General features: G+C 41.6%; 1 protein-coding gene across 13 annotated transcripts; it reads right to left on the minus strand.

Annotated features, from left to right (window-relative positions):
• Positions 1 to 7: 7 nt before the first annotated feature.
• Positions 8 to 22,096, minus strand: ddx3xb (DEAD-box helicase 3 X-linked b). Of its 13 annotated transcripts, none has more exons than XM_036128237.1 (20): positions 21,755 to 22,096; positions 19,935 to 19,977; positions 18,927 to 18,974; positions 18,657 to 18,713; positions 18,089 to 18,292; positions 17,843 to 17,945; positions 17,626 to 17,739; positions 16,925 to 17,024; positions 16,698 to 16,833; positions 16,491 to 16,588; positions 12,576 to 12,674; positions 12,335 to 12,495; positions 12,088 to 12,232; positions 11,763 to 11,907; positions 11,249 to 11,299; positions 8,852 to 9,033; positions 8,644 to 8,761; positions 7,840 to 7,993; positions 7,040 to 7,167; positions 8 to 6,894 (listed from the first exon to the last, which is right to left on the minus strand). In XM_036128237.1, exons 1-20 carry the CDS (start codon positions 21,797 to 21,799, stop codon positions 6,815 to 6,817), a joined length of 2,211 nt encoding a protein of 736 aa, XP_035984130.1. In that variant the 5' UTR covers positions 21,800 to 22,096; the 3' UTR covers positions 8 to 6,814. The 13 variants fall into 13 exon arrangements, with proteins under 13 accessions (XP_035984130.1, XP_035984137.1, XP_035984129.1 ...); XM_036128244.1 differs by having other exon boundaries at positions 7,040 to 7,164; positions 18,657 to 18,716; XM_036128236.1 differs by having other exon boundaries at positions 18,657 to 18,716.
• Between the last annotated feature and the right edge of the window lie 405 nt (positions 22,097 to 22,501).

A 22,501-nucleotide genomic window follows, 5' to 3' on the forward strand; every position in this document is an offset into this window, starting at 1 on the left:
ACACTGATCACATCTGCAAATTCAAACCTTTATTGTGGTAAAATCGGAATAGTTGCACAGTTTGTTTTTTTTGTTTTTTTCTTTTCTTCGTGCAGTGCTCTTCATGCACACTTCCTAAACTAATACATAAAGCAAATACTAACTACCAGGCTGGTGCTTCTGCTAGATCACGTCGAGCGGTCTGGCCAATCAGTGATGAAGACAGCACTGGACTCCCGAGTCTTTTAAATCCACCCGCTAAAACAACAGTCACTCAGAAACATACCTCCACTTTTTTTTTGTTTTTATGTTAGATTGCAGTCTTTTTAAACAGAGAAATAGTCACAACAATGTTGTTTTTGTGCAATTAGTTTGCTCAAAAAAAAAAAAAAAAAGGAAAAAAAACAACTTTTTAAAAAGCCCAATTTTTTCCTGACTGGCCAGAAACTCTCCTGTGACGGCATTAATGCACTGTTGCCTGAATATATGCGAATCACAACAACATAGCAATAGAACCACAGTCAATTCTGCGTGATGGAGACTTTAAAGACGGCCACTTGCCAAACATTCACAACAAGGGTATTAACAATAAGGGGGGGAGGGGGGAGGAGTTACGATTTCCAAAAAAAGGACACTAAAAAGTAAAACTGACTTGAAGAGAATCTTGATCCTTTTTTTTTGTACTGCATGTTACTTTTTTTGTTTTGTTTTTTTACAAAATGGTCTTTAAATCATTACATTTTATTATTTTTAATCCAAACCTTGGCATATTTGGAGTTTATTCAAATCTGTTTGCCAATCAAAAGATTAGATTATTTTATCCGTATATTAGCGACGTAGCCGGTCGCACAAACAGGTTTATGGATCATAAATATGACTTAAGGTAACCTGTGCGGGGTGTTTCACTTCATATGTCACAGTAACGTGCAACAACAGCCAGTGCTTCGCTTGTAGCGCTGAAATCGACAGTTTTATGTGGTCTTTGTATCAATTTTGGCTTAATTTCATTAAGAATAGAGAATATTTGTTTCGATTTATTTTTTAGGAAATGTTTACTTTCAATTTTTAACAAGCTTTGACCATGATCCTATAATATCAACCTTAAATACACAAACGGCGATGGTAATAAACTGAATATTTTGGTATTAGGGTGATCCTGAAGGAAGAAGTTGAGGGGATTTCTTAAAAAAGGGACCTGAACGCCTCACAGGTTCCAGTTCTAAATATGGAAATAACTAGCCAGAGTTATTTTGGCACCCCAAAAGAAAGCACAAACCAGCACTTCCTGTTACAGTGACATAATGAGTGTGAAACCTCCACTCATTGCATCGTTTTACATTAAAAAGCTCACACTACCCCAGAAAAATAGAGATTTATTTTTTTTGTCCACTCATACCAATGACATTCAACATTCAAGTGCCAGTGTTTTTGTTTACTGTCTTTTGGTCAAGTCACTTTGTAAAACATCAACTTTTGTATTAGGCTTATAAAAATAAACATATCGCTCCAAAAATGCTTGATAAATTACACAAAACTAGCAGCAAACGTAGAATCAAGAACTCGTCAAAACAGTCGAATCCTACAGTTGCTGTAGACGAGAGCTCCACCTGGTCCCATGAAAAAATATAAATAAAAACGGTTTCCCCACCTGGAAGGACCATTCCTTACGACAACCACATTAAACTGTGGGCAAACCTCGCCTGGCTGTGCTACACGACGAACACCTTCAGTCGTTAAAAAAAAAAAAAAAACCTCTCGGAGGCGTGAAGGACGTGTGCTACGCAAGACTCAACGAAAACAAGCTTTAACCGAACAGTGTTTGTCTGCAAAACTGTTTGGGTTCAAAGCCATTTGACAACAGGGAGGCCTGCAGGCCGCAGCAATGGGAGCATAGCACCATTAATTGTTCTTCGTGTCTTTAAAAGCACTCCTGCTAACAAGTCAGATAGCACAGAGTCATCGGCGTAAATGATGAGCATATCAGGAACAAACTCAGCCACCTGCTCCTTTAGGGCTGGGTACCCACCACTAATATAAGGCATCAATGGGTTTTTAGAAACGACATAAAAAAATAAAGTGCTGGATTTGTAAATGAGAAGGGTTTTAGTCATAAAAAAAAAAAAAAAATCTAGAGTGTGCTTGAAATGTTTTGGATAAATTAGCTATATTTATACCTTACCTACACATACACACACTCAGTAACAAGAGTGGAAAGTTTGTTTACGCCTGCTATTGTTTATTTCTGCATAGGTACAGGTCAACGGTAAAAACGTAATGCTTGTACATGTCGAAACGTCCTGGAAATAACTGCAGCTAGCATGTTAGCATGCTAGCAGTTTCAAATTAGCAAGAGATGCAACAGGGATTTCAGGTGCTTAATCCTTTAAAGTGCTAGTTGTGTTGCTTAATAATGCTGTAAATCATAACAAAACCACGAGGAATCAGCCTTGAACAACTGCAAGTGTGACTATAAAGCTTGCCAAAAGGAAGAATGACAAACTGTACTGGAAAAAAGTGGATAAAAAGCAAAGAATCTATTCAAAATGTAACAATACCACTAAATAAAATAAAATTATAATTCACACGACCAAGCAGTACCAGAATTAATTTTGCCATTTTGTGCCTGATTTGTATCTGAAAGGCCTTGTGCCAAATAGCTGCAGACGGTGCAAACAACTTTTCGTAGCATGAAAGCAAAACCTACCAGTAATGAAATTCGTTCGCTTTGTGAAGTGGCAACACAAGAGTAAACTAATAATTATTTTGTTAAAAAGGCATTAAACGAGGCAACCAGCCTTTAAGGTGATGAGCTCTCTGAATGCTCCTCTGGTTGTTGTGATCATACCTTGAGGTAGTCAATCTGTGACATTCACATACAGAGACATCACATTTACACGCCTACAGTTTTATTTATATTTAGAGCGAAATCGTCTGGATTTCATTCCCAACTGAAAGCATACCCAGCCCTAACCAATGTCTGAATCGGTAATTCAGGCGTTACAAGGCACTATGCACATTTCAGAAAATTGGACAGTCCATTAGCATGCTACCTGCTAATAGTTTTAAGTGTAAGCAAAAAAAAAAAAAAAAGATTTTAAAAAACTGAAACGGAACATTTTTAGTACATAAATCGAAGAAAAACATTGTTTTATTTCACTTTGGTAGAAATTTTAGTCCAACAACAATTACCAAGGTTTGAGATTTGGGGCACGGTTGTCGTTGAGCATTGTGCTAGCATGATTTATTTGGTAAATACAACTAACGGTGAATTTAGCTAACAAGACGCACATGCACTGCATATCAGACCTCTATTGGACAGGAGTGGCCTATAAAACATAAAAATTAAACGTTTACCTTCCACTAATTACGATAAAAAAAAGAAAAAGGAAAAGAAAAAAAACGCAGCTGCCAACAAAGTGCTTATTCCTTCATTGCCCCCTAGTGGTCAGTAGAAGGCACAGCAATTCCTATAACCTGCACTGAACTCTATGAAGGGACGTTGTCCAAGCGTTTTACAATAAAACACACAAGTCTTAAGTGGCTGCATTAAAAGTCCGCTTGGATGCAGCCGCTTTGGATTCAAGTAACAAAGGCCAACAGTATTTGTACTGACGGTAAATATATCAACGGTAACACAGCTCACAGGCAAGGTCAAAGACTGAAGCGGGTTGTGCAGGATATTTCCAACAGCTCCATAGTGGTTAGCTTCAGGGAGTCGGCCAAGTTGAGGATTTAGAGGACAGTCCTCAGCTTGGGTATAGTTTATTTTTTGTTGTTGTGGAAGACATGGGTTGAAGTTGGACAGCTGCACGCAGAGATGACCACAAAACGATCAAAACACGCAACTTAAAAGAGTTCTGCTCATCTCAGGTTTACCCTTCAAAGTTGATTGTCATTAGCAACTTATTGTACCTTTACAGATCCCCCCCCTATCTCGGTGCTGGTCTTTTGCTCATACCAAGCAGCTGTTCTTTGAAGAAATTTAAGATGGAGACTATCAACCATTGCTGCGAGAAAATAACCCCTGATAGGCTAAAATTATCTACCGAGCCACCTCTAAGTGTCGTAGCTCCTAATTTGAATCACTCCCGACTTCAAGGTGCAGTTATTTGACAGCTGAAGCCAAGAGTGCAGCCAAATCGTCTAGGTTTTTTTTAAATAAATGGATATAAAGAGCAACTAATAAGACACGGTGGAGTGCGACATTGCATCCTGTAACAGCGGTCTTCCATTCCCAGTGGGAAACTCTTCCATTCAGCGCCATAAAGCCAACTAGTTCCCCGTTGCATCCCGGCGGGAACAGATGTGAGGCAACTGGAGCTAAACGATTACTGGAAACATTGGATTAAAAAAGTCAAACGGAAGAGAAAACCAAAACCAACAGGACTGAAAAAATCTGGTATTTATCGTCAATTCACGTCAATCTGCTCGGCGTTTTTTTTTTTAACTCCTTGACCAAAAAAACAACAACACTTGCATATGTTTTATTGTCTTGGTCCGGCTTTGTCAGAGGCAGTGGGCAATTTAAGAATGAATGAGCACAACGTGGCGATTTCTTCTGCTGTTGACTTTATTCGTCTCCAGCCACCGCCCACTGAACAAAGCGCCCCCAGACGCAGTCTGGTCCGTGTTGAGTGATCCGTTTTAACGCACTTCTAATCCTTCGCGTTGTCTGTGGAAATCCCTCGCTATTTACAAGTGTTTTTAAATCGAGTGTAGATTGCTTAAGTGCAGAGTCGGCTTTCTCCTTGAGGTTTGTTTCTGCAACAGAGCCAAGCAGGACTTCCCAGGGATCGGAAGTCGCTCAGGCGATCGCCTCCGTTTGCGGCGCTTTTCCAGCAGCACATTTTAGCGGCTCCGATTTTTTTTGCTAACATCCTGCAGCCAGCAGGAGCATAAATAGCAGTTTTAGGTCTGTTCAGTGCCTTCACATGAAAAAACAAACAAAAAAATGTTTTTAAGGCATGCAACATATTGCAACCAAGCTGGTGGAAATTTTTAGATTTAAGTAGCTTAGTTTGCAGAGACAGTGAATGATCCGAAGGTTTTCTGCTTTTTCTGGAGCAGCGTTTTTAAGCTTTGTCGCTCCAGAATGCGGCTATAATGTGCTCTGGAAACGCAGCGTCACATCTTCAGGAAGCCCCAGTTGTCATTACAGTAAAAACGATTAAATCCAACGCTTCACTTCAACAGATTTCAAGGACCGAACAAAATAATAATAAAAAAAAAAAAAGAACAACAGGAAGTATTTATTCAAGAGAAGGCTTTTAGTTTAACTCTCCAGGATAGAGTGAGCATGTTTTTTTTTCTTTAACTTACTTTTGAGAGTTGTGAGAAGGTTTTTTTTTTTGTTTTCTTGAAAAAAATAAATAAATAAAAAATAAAATAAGACTGAGGTTTGAGGCGGAAGCAGATTCGGTTTCCCAGGAGCGTGGTGGCACTAGGGAGCCGGATGGAGAAAAACACTGAACTCAGTTTGGTTCTTTAACTTTTATCTGCATTCATTAGCAGTTCCAGACACTCTAACCTTGATTTCAGAGCGTTTCTGCAGGTTTTGTCTGAGGCCGACTGTTAGTGACACAAAGGCCGAGGGAAACCGAGCTGCGAGCTCCAGTCGGAGCTCTAGATTTGACGCACAGGTCAAAAAAAAATTTATTTTTCCCCCAAAAACCTACAACCGATCTGAGCGTATAGTTCCAACTACACGCAAACGTGTTTGCAGAGGCTCTAAGCTTCAGGGAAGCGGCTCATCTGAGCCTTCTGGTGAATTTCACCTCTAGAGGACATGAGGACTTTAAAACGTTCCTCAAACAAAGTGTTTTAGCTTTAGTTTGGTTTTCGTTTTGTGTGTTTTTTTGTTTTTTTTGCCAAGGTTTGATTTAGTTCAAGCCTAGTTCGCTTCCATCCAAATGGGAATGAAGAAGTGCGTGTTTAAACCCACACCACATTAAAATACAGTAACCTTTAAACGATACTTGCAGCCAGTTAGGTGTTATATAGTGAGAAAAAGCAACATACACAGAGTTTAAATTCTTAAAGGCACAGTACAGAAACACAAAGATTCTCTACATTGTTGGTAGGAACTGAAGAAATCAAGTTTTTCGACGACTGCCTTCTAGTGGGCAAAACCCAACGTTTCACCGCTGGAGTGACTCAGTTTGTCGTTTTCCTTCGTCAGGCATCAGTAACTCAAAACATTGACGCTTTTGGAAAATCTAATTAAAAAAAGAAACTGCCGTTTCAATGAAGGAGAACGCAAAGTTCCTATGCCTGAATTTGCTTTGCCGTCTGTTTTAGAAAACGATTGGCCGGTGATTTACAACATGGCCGTGCGTTAAATACAAAGTTACACAGGGAGCCTGCCTGACTGTGGGTAAATGGAGACAGACAACAAAACACTAGAGCTAAAACTCAAACCTAAAGGTCACAAAAAAGGACGCCGCCCTGCCTACAGATGCCTGGAAATCTTAACGCGTCCTAGATTAGGGGCTCTGGGATGCAACTACCAAAGAAAATCCTTTATAAAAAAAAAAAAAAAGGGACCAACATTACAAGGAGAGCTCAGAAAGTGAAAGGAAACCCTTGTAGAGACAGAATGAAGATGGAACGCACAGGAGAAAACCTAACGCTAATAATAAGACCTGACTGAGTGGAATAGCGGGAGGTGGGGGGAGGGGGATATATAAATGAGTATAAATAGTTTAATAACATGCATGGAGGTCCCAGGGAATAATAGGGGTGACGAGACGGATGGCCGTGGATGACATGGTTGGGGAAATCCTGTAAAGGAAGTTAAAGGATGAAAGAAAGAGGAGTAAAGGTGGAACGGAGACACCTAGTTGCCCCACCAGTCGACTTGAGAGTGCGAGTAATTCCCTCCGTAGCCGTCGCTTGTGTAGAAGTTGCCAAAACCACCTGCGGATGTGAGCAGACACCTTAAATCAAGCGCTACGTCCTGCTGGCAGCGGAACAAAGAGCATAAAGACATTTCCTTTTTACAGCGACACGCCCAGCAAACATGTTCAGGACCTGTCCTCTGTCCGGAGAAAGCGGGCCTTACCTCCTCCAAAGCCACGGTTCCCTCCGTGTCCCTGCTGGCTGCGTCCTCCTCGGCCCCCGAAGCCGACGGCGCTGCCGCCAGCCGCCGTCTGCCGGTAATCCCGAGCGCCAAAGCCGCCAGAGAACCTGCTGAGGACAGAACGTCCGTCAGTCCGGCTGCAATGCATTCAGTGTAAAACGACATCAACGCGAATATAGGGCTGGGCGATATGGATTAAAAAATAAATCTCCGATTTTATCATACCAAATCCGATTAATCGATTTTTTTCCCTCCTTTTTGTTTCATAAAAAGAAATTAAAGAAATGATTTTAAAACCTTGCTTTTTATGTCAAGCATTTCATCAGGGAGTTGACCTGAATTCAAAGTGCAACTAAAAACAAGCTGTGAAACATGCTTGTAAAACAAGATGGCAGCCGTGCCATTATAAACAATAAAAATATAACAAAACATTTGCTGCTAGTGGTATTACACATTGAGCTAAGAACAGGCTTCACTGCACTTGTGAACTTCAAATTAAGTTAAAAAAAGAAGTAAATAAGTAAATGAAGTACCTCGTATTATGGTAAAAAAAAAAAAAAAAAAGGTTTCCACTTAACAATATTTTGACAATACATTTTGCCTAAACATATATCCAGCATCACATGCTGTTCTCTTCATGGAAACCCAATGAGTGTATTGACAAAATAAAATCCAGATTTTCCAAAAATTAAATCTTAAAGAATTGTAAATTCAAATTAATCGATTAAATCGATTTATCGCCCAGCCCTACGCCAATAAAGCCGGGGGAAGTCGACGCGCACCTCTTAGAGCGCCCCCTGCTGCTACTCTTGTGCTGGTGTTCGTAGGCCAGGCTCTCCAGCCACGAGGGAACCTCCTGTTTAGCCTCCACCAGGATGTCCAGCAGGTCCTTGGTGATGTTGCCGTTTTTGTCGTTGAAGAAGGACGTGGCCAGCCCTGCGGAGAACACAGACAGCCAACAGGTGAATAAAAAACGTCTGACAGTAGAAACTACTAATCCCTAAGCCCGCGTCCTCACCAAGACTAAGAAAGTAGAGCACATCACCCCAGTTCTAAAGTCCTTACACTGGCTCCCTGTATCTCAGAGAACAGACTTTAAAATACTTCTGTTAGTCTATAAATCCCTAAATGGCTTAGCACCTAAATACATCACAGACTTGTTATCAGTGTATCAACCATCCAGACCACTCAGGTCTTCTGGCTCCAGTCTACTCCACATACCTAGAACCAGAACTAAACATGGAGAAGCAGCATTTAGTTCCTATGCTCCACTTATCTGGAACAAACTTCTAGGAAACTGTATAAGTGCGGAAAGCCTGAGTACCTTTAAATCAAGATTAAAAACACATTTGTTTAAAATTGTCTTTGACTGTTCTAGTTAAACAGTTTTACTGTTTTTAATGTTTTTAATGTTCTTCTTTGTTACTACATTCTATCCCTACTTGCTTTTATTCTATTTTCTATCTACATTTTATTATTTTGCTATATCTTAATCATGTAGAGCACTTTGTATTGTCTTGTACTGAATTGTGCTATATAAATAAATTTGCCTTGCCTTGTCCGGTCAAACGGGTGAGAACACTCACCCAGGTTGCCCACTCGGCCCGTACGGCCGATACGATGGACGTACTCCTCGATGTCGCTTGGAAGGTCAAAGTTAATGACGTGCTTCACGTTGGAGATGTCCAGCCCTCGAGCTGCGACCTGAGGGGACGACGTGAGCGACAGACACTCAGAAAACAATCCTGTATGGTAGACAAACCCCAGCAGCGACAGGAAGTGCCCTCTACTGACCGCCGTCGCCACCAGAATGGGACACTTCCCCGATCTGAACTGGTTCAGGGCCTCCTCGCGGTCCCGCTGCGAGCGGTCGCCGTGGATACTGGTGCAGGCGTAGCCTTCCCGGTACAGGAAGTCCTCCAGGGCGTCGGCTCCTTTCTTGGTCTCCACAAACACGAGGGTCAGAGAGTCCTTACCTGATCGGCAGAGACGGGAGGAATAAAAACTAAAACTGAACCCTGGGTGCTTGGTGAGGGGAGCTACGCTGTCTGATGCTATATGAAGCAGACTTTAAGAGTTACGAGTAGACTGTGAGCAAATATGAACGCTAAACTAACGCAGGAGTCGTCTGCAGAAACGCAATCCACGTTTAAACACAACATGCCAAGAGGCTTTTTGATCTATTCATATAAAAAGATGGTGATCATGGTTGAAACCACAAATGAAACTACAAATATTTGGTGCAACTTTTTAAAAGCTCAAGATTTGAAGTGTGGATTAACTAAGAGTCGCAGCGGTCCCCGTCTCTCCATCAGCGGATATTTTCACGTCCAAAGTTCTGTGCTGAGTGATCGGTCCCTTTTAGCACATTTCACAGAGAATGTCAGACTTTCTACAGCGCTTTGAACATAAAACCTGGTAAAAAAACAAACAAAAACACTGGATGGATACGTGGATGGACCAAAGGACCGGTGGAGAACCAAAAGGGCGGCCAAACAGGAAGACAGAAGGGCAGCAAACTGAAGGACAGTGGACAGGTACAGTTGTTACTGGACAGCTGGTTTGAACCTTTAGACCAAGAGGATGGAGGCTAACATCTGAAGATATAAACATTTCACCATCTCTACCCCCCATATTCCCCCACCAGATAGTGTAGGAGCCCTGCTATAATAAAAAAATAAATAAATAAACAATAAAGCCCCTTTCACACAAGTCCCAGTAATTTACTGGGACCACATTCCCGGGTTAAACAACAATTAGCGCCTTTCACACATGCTAAATTACCGGGTCAGCTCTTTTTACAGTAATCAGGCAACGGGGGAGGGGCTGTACCCAAAATCACCTGCAGGTGGCAGTAATGCGAGGGATACAGCTTTAACTGATCAAGCCGGCTTCTAAAGAAGAACAGCTGATTAGGCAGCCGGAGTATATCAGGATCTAATTTTCTCACTATATTGAGTTCTACTGTTCTTCAATTATGCATTACGTGTTGTCATTTCTGCTTTAACTTTCTGTTCTCTCTCTTTTTTCTTCATAGTAGGTACACCTGGTCTGGCGTTCTGTTAACTGTGACATCATCCAGAGAAGACGGCTCACCCGCTACTACCATCTAATGTAGAACAGATTACTAGATCAATGTGTGCTTCTGTGCTTTTTTGTTTCTCTTGTTGTGTCTCTGTTCTGTCTTCTGTAACCCCAGGGCGGTCGAGGCGGATGACCGTTCATACTGAGCCCGGTTCTGCCGGAGGTTTTCCTTCCCGTTAATGGGGAGTTTTCTTCCCACTGTCGCTTCATACTTGCTCAGTATGAGGGATTGCTGCAAAGCCATGTACAATGCAGATGACTCTTCCTGTGGCTCTACGGTTCCCCAGGAGTGAATGCTGCTTGTCGGGACTTTGATGCAATCAACTGGTTTCCTTATATAGGACATTTTTGACCAATCTGTATAATCTGACCCAATCTGTATAATATCATTGAACTTGACTTTGTAAAGTGCCTTGAGATGATTTGGCGCTATATAAATAAAATTGAATTGAATTAGCCAACACGATCTACGGCTTGGGCACCGGTGGGGAAAAGCTAAACGACGACTACGAGCGTTTTACGTAATCATGCTTTAACCCAGGGATGTAACGGCTTTTCTCACACTGGTCAGTTTTACCTGCTACATCGGTTCTGGTTTTATTCTCAGGTAACGCTGATCCGGTAAATGACTGGGTCAGGCTGAAAGAGTGAAAGGGGCTTAAGGGTCGGCCAGTGGGTGGTGTGATCCATGCAGGTCCATCGGGTCAAACTGAGCAACATACTGAATAAGAAATGCTCGTCTGTAAACAATTAAAGAGTTTTCATGCGGGGATTTTTTTAAAGCCATTGATGGCAAGACATGGTCACAGTTCTGTTAGGTCCATTTGGGTTTACCAACAACTACACCCATTTAGCAGCAAGGAATCACCAAGATGACCAGGTTCTGTCCATCAAGGGTCTGACATGAAGGCACCACAGAGACACACTGCATAAACAAAAGTAAAAAAAAAAAAAAAAGCCTCGTGTATTTCATGAGATGGTAAACAGAGCCCAAATTAAAATAAACGATTCTCCAACCACAATAAAACCAAATAAAAAAAACACATGAGGTCAAGCAAACTGATCCAGAACATGAAATGATTTAGATGTATTAAGGGAGGCTCTTACCCGGTTTCTCTACGTTGTCTCCAGTATTGTCCTGTACCTCGTTGGGGATGACTTGGGATAAAACCACATCAAAGTTTTATAACTAATACTCCCAACAGTGAGCTTTAAATGCCTCAACTGCACCAAATTAACTAACCAAGCAAACATTTTCTCCCCCGAGCGCGACAAAAAAACCCTCTTATTATTCATCTAGAAGCTGATTAAACATTTAACTCCATCCTGCTACCGATCAACGAGAGCTTCTGCTTTCAGAGGCGTTACAAAAAAAGGTAAAAGGTGCACAACAGTGTTAACAGTAAAAGTTTGCTAAGACAAGACGCGGAACGATGCGATGGAGTGAGATGGGCTAAATGCGCAGAGACAAACAGCACGACTTGTTTAAGTGCGCCTTATAAAGCTTAACGGCTCAGTTTTAAATGCTTTCTATAGAGCTGAAAGGTTTTTTGTGGGAGCAGAGAAATCCTGCCAAAGACTTCACACATGCAAACTAAAGCGCTAATAAAAAAAAACTAACCTGTAGCGCTGAGCAGGTCCAGGAGGAAGGACCTCTTATCGCTCTCTTCAACCCACACGACCTTCTGTGTGATGTTCTCCGAGGTGGAGCCCACTCTGCCCACGGCCAGGAAGATGTAGTCCTCCAGAAAATCCCTGGCTAGGATCTGCAGAGGAAGCAACAATCAGAATCACCACGCTGCTTTTTAAGGGGGTGGAGAAAAAAGAAAAAGAGAAGAAGATGATTTAATTTGCTGTCCTGAAACAAACTGGTTGCCACGGATTCACTGAGTCAGCTCTGGCAGCCTTTCAGGAGGAGCCGGCCGGGGAAACTCACTCAGACCCACCTGGATCTCTTTGGGGAACGTGGCGCTGAACATCAAGGTCTGTCTGATGCCTTTGTGCGGCATGGTGTCCTGCTCCACGATGCGCCGTATCTGGGGTTCAAAGCCCATGTCCAGCATGCGATCCGCCTCATCTAGGACCAGGTAGCTAAACACAAAAAAAAAAACAAAAAAAAAACCAGACATGTGAGAATAAAAAGCAGCCAAAACGGCTTCCATCTTTCCCGTCTTCCTTTTGGCCACGTCTCACTTGCAGTAGTCCAGTCCAATCTTGCCTCTCTCCATCATATCCACCAGTCGGCCGGGCGTCGCCACCAGGAGGTGGCAGCCTCTCTCCAGGTCCCTGATCTGCTGGCCGATGTCGGCGCCGCCGTACACCACGCAGGGGCGCACTTTGGAGCGGTAGGAGAACTGCGGCGCAGAAGGACACGTCTCCTCATCAACCAACTCCCCGTACCAGACTGTAAGTCGTCAGCGTGGTCCGCACATACCTTCCTGGCTTCATCGTATATCTGCAGCGCCAGTTCTCTGGTGGGAGCCAGCACCAGCGCCATGGGGTACTGCTTACGCCGCCCATACTTCCCGTTCTCCTGCAGCACAGTTTAAGGAGGGCAACTTTAATTACACAATCCATTACGCTCTGTTGATGCAACATCGTGTGTTAAAAAAAATAAATACCTGGATGAGCTGTATGTGTTTATTGCAAATGTTATTTAATCTAAAAAGAGTCAGAAATATGCATACCGTCCAGATTTTATGCATAAAAGTCGACCTGAGATTTGTACGGAAGAGGATTAAGGCCATCCAAAAAAAATTATTTTTCTGAATGGTCCTAATCCTCTTCCGTAGATTTGAAATAATCCTCCATTTTTCTAACTAGGTATGGCTACTGAATTGGGTACTTTCAACTAAAGTCAGAGTACTTATTCACGTAAAATCAGACGGTACCATGTTTCAGTACCTAAACGCATCACTGACACTGAGGGAGTGGGAGAGTGGGCCTTTTTCCATGCCGAACATGAACGCAGCATTGCACACAGGAGAGTGACGACGGCAGCGACCGCTGGTCCGGTCAAAGCGAGACTGGCTGATAGAAAGCAGGCGAACATATTGGCGCCGCCTTTCAGATGCAGATTATATATTTCTAAGGTGAAGCACAAGGCCAGGGGTGGGAATACTTCTAATCTGAGGACTCCCACGTATGCGGGCTTAGTGATGTTTACGAAGCATGATTCATTGTCTGAAAATTGCTAAGCGACACTAAACCAAGTATATGCAGAGGTGGCCGTTTATTAATTTGACTTTGTGGATTAGACAAAATCCACAATAAATCCAAACAGAGGCAACAATGTAGCCCAATAAATGTCAAGAATGTACATGTCTGATCCCAACAGTATTCAGCATGGTAAAGTCCAGAAGTCTGGGAATGAAAGTTGTGCGACACAAGAGGACGACTATTTGCCCCCTTGACTTACTTCCAACTAAGTGTTGGAGAAGATTTTTAATATTTGTCCTACTCTGTTTTCTATTAACTTCTTCCCCTTTGTCCTTCCTTTCTAATGTTTTCCAAAAAGCTTTACCCAACTGCAGCCATTTTTAGAATGGGGTGCCACAGGGCTCCATTCTCGGTCCCCTCCATCTTCTTGGCAGGAAAACAATGATTAAATCAGAACGTCTTGTTTTGTTTTTTTTAGATAAATTTTGTCCGGTGAGAATGCCACCATTGACGTCAGTGCTCTGAATTTTAAATTTAGTGACACTTACAAATCACGAGGTGGTTTTTGAGAAGGATTATAAATAAAACAATTGATTCTGTAGTCAAACTTAGCTTTTACCACAGTCACCTTTAAGCTAAAAGTTAAGCCTTTTTTAAACCATGCCGATCATCAGAAGGCTATACATACATTTATCGGGTCAAGATTTGATTTCTCCAGCACACTTTATGCCGCCATCTCTCAATCGTCCTTCAACAGGTTTCAATTGGTCCAAAATGCAGCAGCACATCTTTTAACTGAGACCTCCAGGTGCGAGCACTTCACCCCCAATAGATCCTCCCTCTGCTAGCTTCCTGTCCGTTTTAGAATAGATTTAAAACTTTTGCTTTTTAAAGCTTTTAATTAAGGGTGCTCCGATCAGGATTTTTGGGGCCGATCACCGATTGCTGAAAGCAGTATTGGTTGATACCGATCACCGATCACGGGTCACCGATCACTGGGTCTATCTGAAGCCTTCTATTTATCATGTCATATATTCAATTTTAATAGTCTTAACAAAAATGTATATGTATTAAAATTAACAGAAGACAATGTATTGTGAATTGTCAACTGTATACTTTTATTAACAGGAAACGTTCAACATTTTACTTCCTTAGAAACATCTTAAACAGCTTAGAGCTTAACAAATAAGCCTTATTTCTAAATAAGATACAAAAAATCTGTCATTGTTAATTTACACAAACTTAAAGTGTACTTAAACTTAAAGTGCAGAGCAAAGAGAACAAAATCAAATATTTTGGGATGCCATGATAAAAAGGCATAAGGTATGTATTTTAGGCTTGTCCTGCGGTGATTAACTGAAAATAGAAGCCATGACGGAACAGTCACACATCTTTAGATAATATATCAGTAATTGTTTGGCTTTTTGTCCTAGCTCAAAATCTAAAATGTCCTTTTAATCACTGCAGACATTTTTCAGTAGTAATAAAGTTTTGTAAATTTCAAACAAATGCTAACTTTAAATGTTCTTTTAGCTAATTTAAATCTACATACATTTAAAGTGCATAGCATGGAAATCATGAGTCAATGAGAAAGAAAGAAGAGGAATAGAGATTAGTAAAGCCATTTCTCTTAAAGCTTACTTGTTAAGCATCAATGGCAGATTTTTCTTTAGAAATATAAGCATCTCTGCATTTTTGGCAGACAGCTTGTTCCTCTTCTCCTCTACAATATTCCCTGCTGTGCTAACAAGTCGCTCACTATCTACACTTGTGCATGGAGCACAGAGGTAGGCTTGTGCTGCTTGTGCGAGAGCGGGGAAACGACTTTTATTGTCTCGCCAAAAAACAAGCAGCTGTCCGCTCCGTGGGATGACTGGCTCTGAAAGGTAGAGGTTCATCTGCGATGATGTTGAGCTGCTGATGTCACCGCCACCATGTTCCCCGTCTTCATCCAACAACTCAGCATACATGGCGTGTAAGGAGCCAGCTCGTGGTACTTTCTCTGGGAGCTCGGTGCCAGTCGCTTCCAAACTTGCTCCTGTCTAGTAGCGTGGCTATCGAGCAAGTTTTATCAGAATTACAAAGTATTTCTTCACTGAAAGAAGAGCAAACGGCAAATATTCTTCGCCGACATGTTGCTTATTTGCTGAGCTAACGAGCCTTTACCTGCAGCAGCAAGAGCAGCCTGGCTTGTGGTTGTTTTCGTCATCGCTCTGTTAGTACGTCATATGCTTCGTTGATCTGATTGGTTTATTTGGCCCGTCTATCACCAACATAGGCCAATCAGCTAACCAGTATTTTCGCCCCTTCCCAAAATTACTTCAACGGAAGGTTTCCAGATGGAAATGCGGAGCAAATCTATCTGGGAGAGTCACGTTAGTGCGTCTCATCGGCCCATCTGATCGGCCTTTATGGAGACCGCCGATCAAATTATTTAAAGCCTTTATCGGCCGATAACGATCAGTGACCGATCAATCGGAGCACCCTTACTTTTAATGGTCTGATTTATTAAGTTTCTGTGTGTGCTGTAGAGTCCAAAGGTCATCGGTTCTTCTTGAATAGGAGTGACTGGGTCTGCTCAGGACTACAATCACTGATCTGCACCTTTTTAAACTCAAACGTAAGTCCCTGCTATACAGAAAGGCTTTTAATACTCCATAGCACTGTGGCATTTTATTCCAGATACTCATTTACTCTTTCATCTTTTATTTGTCTTATATGTTGTGTGTCAGGCGTGTGGATGCTGGAAAAACCCTAAACCATGCAGGACAGTAGTCTCTAAGGAGCAGGGCTGAGAACCACAGCTCTAGACCAAAACATCTGTTCTTTAAATTCTCAGAGAAAAAGATCAGAACATGTATAAAAAAAAAAAAAAAAGGACTTCACAAAATCGCTTACAAGACAAGAATCTCAATCACTGTTCATCCTAATAGTTTTAGAGCGTTATTGAGGCTTAGAGGACATAGAAATTATAATTCCACCTGGAAAGATTGCTGCAGGCTCAGAACTGGGTGAAAAAAAGTCAATTTAGCCTTTTTTTATTAATTTCATACGCTTTATATGGCCAGACTGCATTGTAGTGTTCAGTTACTCAGTGACAATTTACATCATCTTAAATAGGAGTCCTAACAACAGCAAAAAAAGTTTTAGAAACTAGTCCTGTGCAGACTACGGGACGCCGGTTTCTCACCTGTCCTGAGGCTTTGGCTGCATTCAGAGCCTCTCCTGGTCCCTCACTGTAGATCTGGCTGAGAATCGGAAGCAGGAACGCCGCCGTCTTTCCAGATCCTGACGACACAAAGCCAAACTCACCCATCATCGCGGACTGGGTACGGTACCATCTCAGTCTTAAACCGCTATCCGTCTTATCTCGTCTGATGCACTAGGTTGCAGTTACCCGTCTGTGCGCAGGCCATCAGGTCTCTCTTGGACTTGACTATAGGAATGGCGTATTTCTGCACGGGCGTTGGTCTGGTGTAGCGGGTCAGAGCAATGTTGCCCATGACAATCTCACCCATGTCGACATCTTGGAACTATTAGAACATAAAAAATGAAAGATTTACACATGAATAGTCCACATTTAAAGCTGTATTGACACATTTCATCCAAAAACCAGCGGCATACACTCTCGATGTGGTGAGGGCAGTTTTGTCCTGTGGCCTCAACGGGAATGTCGTCGTATTTCTCAAAGTTGATCCCGGTGTTGCTGCCGGAGAACAGCTCACTGCAGAGATGGGAAGCAGGACCATCTTGAGGTTGACTTTTTTAATCATTTACATGAATTTATTGGGGAAAAGGTACTTATGCACCTTAAGCTTTGCTACATTGAGTCATGATACAAATCAGCTCTGAAGTCGCTACTTTCTAGAAGCACCTTTTTACTGCAATTACAGCTGCAAGTTTCTGCCGTTTATCTCCAGCTGTAGCCTAAAATTTTGTCAAATAAGCAGAAATTTAGGTCTTACAATGGAATCTGAATCAGACATAAGCCTGGTCCTTGCCCTTCTGACATGCATGTTTTGATCCATTGCATCCCTGGCAGTATGTTTATGGTCATTTTCCCACTTGATGTTTTTACATCCACTAACAGATTTATCCTCCAGGTTCCTTGCGTGTCGGACAGAAACTTACATTCTCATCAAACCTAATGCAAGGCACTGCCGTTAATTCAGATGTTCAAGCTGAGGATGAGCCATCAATTAATGGGTTTGTTTGTAAAGCCTGAACCTAGGAAAGTTTTATTCATTCAATAACTTTGGAAATCATAATACTGACTGCAAAACAATGGTTTTCAACTGGAAGTTTGAGCCTTTCAGCAGACTCACTGTTCAAGGCGTTCGTTACGCGGCAGCGGCTTGGACCAGTCCCCGTCGTCCCTCGCCTCCTCCACCCAGCGGCTGTTTCCTCCTCCGCCGCCACCAAATCCACCGTGATCGAACCTGAGCACAAGGGTTGCACAGAAAGCTGACTCCTCACTGGGGACTAAAGTTTTGGGTTCCCTCTCCCCCTGGGTCTGCGTCTAAAAGCCCTTTGAGCTCCTACCTTCCTCTGCTGGCGTTGCCTCTGTCGTTGAAGAACGCAGACTTTCCTCGGTTGTTGCCAAAGCTGTTGTAAGTTTCTTTGGCCGGGTTCCAGTTACCAGCATCTATAACCGAGAGCAAAACGATCAACTTTGATAGAACCTCATCTGTGCGTCAATCAAATTAAAATTTTAAAGCCACAGTTTACCCACTGAACTAACAAGCATTTATCATGTGACGCGTTCAGAAAGCCAACAAACTGCATTACCGTTGGCCTCAAACCCACCGAAGCTTATGGGCTGCGCCGGGTTGATGGGGTTGAACGTCCCGCCCCTGTTGCCGCGGTAACCGCCTCCCGCCACGCCGCCTCGCCCGCGCTCCATGCGCGGCGGGCCGCGGTTGAACGAGTTGCCGGCCATGCGGTTGTCGTGGTAGCCGTTGACGAAGTTGTTGCGTCCCGCATCCCAACCGACTGAGGAGAGAGAGAGACGGTAAAAACACCGCGTCAGCAGATCATTAGCCAACGGATTACTTTTAAAATGACAAGATAGGCAAGTTCTGATCATTTTGTTGCTTTTTTTTTTTTTTTTTTTTCAAAGTTAAGTGAAGCAATGGTGAAAAACAGATCATCAGCATTATCTAATGTTTATGTCCCTTAACCCCCAGTTTAAGTTGTTCCACATGATTTAAAGATGTTTACCGAGAATAACTGACTGAACTCATCGTTTTGGTTGCATAAATCTAAAGGGAACAATGTGTTCTTAACTCTCTGGATCTAGACATTTATTGTGATTTTAGGCAGGAATGCATACTGGTTAACATTCAGAGTTACTTACAGTTTGCTGCAGGCGCTATGGTGTAGGCTCCTGGTCGTCCGGCAGCAAAAGCATTTCCTACTGCAACGGACAAAGTTTGCCTTCAGCAACAATAGCATTTCCAACAACCACCGTGTTCTGACGGTCTCACAATAGCCAGCATAAACTGAAACACTTGCTGAAAGGGTTCAAAATGACTTGGGATCCAATTTTAAAAAGAATTAATGAACAACTTCTGCCTAATAAGAAAAAATGATGAGTGAGAAACTCCTGCATAAATACTATACTCGCCATTCTTGGGTGCATCTTTGTTCCGTAAATGTGGAGGAATGTATCGCCCTGGGACAAACAGTCAGAAAACATTATAAGCACATGCATAAGTAATATTAAAAAAAAAAAAAAAAAACTCATGTTAGGTTTAAAGTGGCTCTGATTATAAGCCCAATAGTTCAGCTCTTCCTGACATTTTCTTAGCCGCTGGAAAAAAAAAAACCGTCTATTTTATGCAAGCAGCCTTCAAAGCATCCGAGGGATCTTATTGTCAAAGGTAACGGACAAGAGAAGGGCATAAAAGAGGCATTAGAGACACCAGGGGGACGTACGCAGGAGATGCCGTCACAGACGCTGAGCATTTTGCAAACATCAGCGGGCAAATATTATCAAGTCTGCTTTTTAATAGCGTAATATTGGCTGTAGGTCAAATTAAAAAGGGAGGTAGAAAATACTTTAGCTCATTAAAATATGGTGTTTTCAAAAAGGTAGGTACTCTCTACCAATTAGAGAAACAAACTCACTGATTTAATGTAAGTGTGCTGTAATGAGAGTTTAAGTTTTAAAATTGCAATGACAACATTTCTGGCTCCAATTCCTTTTTTCCCCAATCTAAGTAACTAACGTCTCTCAGAAACCATCAAACAAAAACACACAGAGGCTTCCTTTCTGCTTTTCTGTTTTTAAAACATGCCATCAAATAAAAGCAAATTTAAATGTGACTGGCTACAACCGCTTCTTCACGACGCCTATTCTGCCTATTATCTAACCCGAATATGTCCTAAAGTATGAAAAAATTTCTTCCTTGTCCAAATGTCAGAAGAAAATCTTTGTAGATAATTAAAAATATTCAAGGACTTCATTTTATGCTTGTCAGAAACTGATGTAGCACCACCAAGCCGGTACATGGACCATGATGCTGAAACAAAGTCAACCTTTGGAACAAAGTTTGTTTCATGGTTTATTTACCCAAAGTTAAATAAAAAATATTTTGTCAGCGTTAACATGTCTGCAGCTTACTATTAATACCTCCGCCTTGTCCATCCGGAGCACTCAAGTCTAGGACAGCGAGCTGGAGAACCAGAACAGAAACAAACGGACTCGTTACACAACTGAAAACACATTTAAATCTTAGTTTTCCCATATTAAAAAAAAATATTAAATACAGACACTTCTGATTTATCTAGCCAACATTTCTTTTCTTTACCCATTTAAGACGTTTTGTACCATCTCTGACAACTAATGAATTAAAGCCATTTTCTTTTAAATCCAGCCGTCTACAGGAAGGATAGTTGGTTATGTGCCTCTGATGAATATCAGCATGATTTATTTTTGCTTTAATTGGGGACAAATTGTCAAACATGGTATAATCCAACTGGCTCAAAACAGGATCAGAACCAATCACTGGAAACAGAGAGCAATACTGAGTGTTAAATAAATTCAATATTATACTTGTATGGTTATGATTAATCTAAAAATAACATTCACGTTAAGGCAAGATTAGGACAAATTGAATATCGGGCCTCACAATTCATAAAAACAGGCGAGAACAAAGCGGACGATGATCCACGTGGGTATGAAACAGTTTGTACAATCTGGAAGTGGCCGAGTGCGAAATGATGCGGCGAATCGACTCCGCACCAGTTTGAACTCAGCATGTTTGTGTTATACCAAAAAATATAATAAAAGATTTGTAGCTTGTAACATAAACAATTTAAAAAAATGCTTTGCATACCTGCCTAATTCAAAGTTGTACAAATCTGGAAACTGAGTGTAAAAACATTTTTCTTTGATTTCTGTTTGTTTTTTTATGTTAAAATTGCTATACATATCAAATATTAACCAAATTTGGAATATATAAAAGCAAAATCATTTACACCATTAAACAGAAGAATTACCTGTAAATATTTGTTCCAAAGCATCTTTGAAATAACGCAGCTTAACTGCAGTGAGCTACGGCTAATTCAATAAAAAAAAATAAAAAATAAAAAAAACAGAATTGACGTTTAGAAAAAAATAAATGACCTCAATCTAATAGCTGCTCGGAGGTTAAAATATATATTTTTTTCTATTCATTTGCTTTAGCGGAGCAGAGGATGCGCTGAACAAATTGTTCCCAATGCCGCTTTTTTATTTATGTTGCATCCGGACGAGGGTTCAAAATGTGCGTAACTGTTGCAAAAAAATACCTCCAAGGTCCCTCTATGAGCAAAATGTCATTTAAGTACATGCAGTACTTTTCTGTTGCTATCCAAACTGCCTGGCCAGACGGCTACGTTTTTGATGACGCAGAAGAAATTTACTGAACGGGTAAATACCACCGAGCCCGCTATGCTGGGTATAATTCTAATAGCCGAGGGGGATTCAGGTGAAGAAACCCTGCATTGTTATATGTGCAAGCCTCACATTTGCTCCATTTCCCCACCGCCACCTCCATTTCATCCCCTTATAAAAGCTGCGAGACAAAACGCAGCAGACATAACAGTTCAAAGGTGGGTTGGATTTGTTCAACGCGGAGAACCGGACGGGCTTCGAGTGATGCTACGCTTTGCAGTGATAAAATACCGCCCCCCTCCCCCCCCCCCAAAAAAAGACACTTGAAATATTACATTATTTTTTTTAACGACATGCTTCGTGAAATTTAAACATATAACACAAATAAATAACGAAATTATGTAAAAGTCTCCATAAGCAGCCACGTTCGAGTGAGTGATTCAGGCGCACCCCGAGCTAACTAGTGCGATAGCATCTTGCTAACGGTGCCAGGCTAGCCGGCAGGCTAATGTTTATCCCCGCTGCTGTCCCACTTTCCACGAAACGCTTGTCGCGTGCCAAACTGACAGGCTTACCTGCTGCTCTAGACCGTGGGCATTTTCGACGGCCACATGACTCATAACTATTGAATATGGAGGAAAAATGTTGGCGTTGAAAAAAGCACCTCTTTGTTTGCCGGGTTTTGATGTTTTGTTTTGGCTTCTTTGCCTCTAGCCTGTTTCTGTGGTTACGGCTAATTGTCAGTTATTGCATTTGCTTAGCAGTTCTACTTAGCTCCGCAGGAGGACAAAAAAAATGTTGCTGCCGAATTTGAAGTGGTTGCAAAATGCCTCTATTTAGGCGTCAAGGATTGATACTTGATGCAAACCCAGCTGCGTCGGTTTGTTCTTCAGCTGAGGCAGAGAAGCGGTCCAGGGTCGGTCAAGCTAGCAGTGCTAAAACATACACAGACATCCGGTACTTTCAAAACAAAATAAGCCAAATATATCAAAAATAAAACAAAGTAATGTCTATTATAAAAAAGAATAAAATGTGCATGTATGTTTGTCAGTTCATTGCAATATTAACATAATAATAACCTACGCTATGATTGATTCAAACATGTTTTGTTTTGTTCAAAAATGTACAACTTCCGTATTTGTGTTAGTTAACAATCGCAGACTTGACAAATATCTTTAAAGATCGCGAGAATTCAAGCATATTTTCTCGCGATACCAACCACATAGCGGCTATAAGGCAAATTGTGAGAATTTAATCAACCAAATTGGAGTGATAAGTGCGAACTTTGTTTGAGGATGCTTTAATCAGTATTTTACAAAGAA

Source organism: Fundulus heteroclitus, chromosome 24, assembly GCF_011125445.2.
Source record: "Fundulus heteroclitus isolate FHET01 chromosome 24, MU-UCD_Fhet_4.1, whole genome shotgun sequence".
NCBI classification, from domain to species: Eukaryota; Metazoa; Chordata; class Actinopteri; order Cyprinodontiformes; family Fundulidae; genus Fundulus; species Fundulus heteroclitus.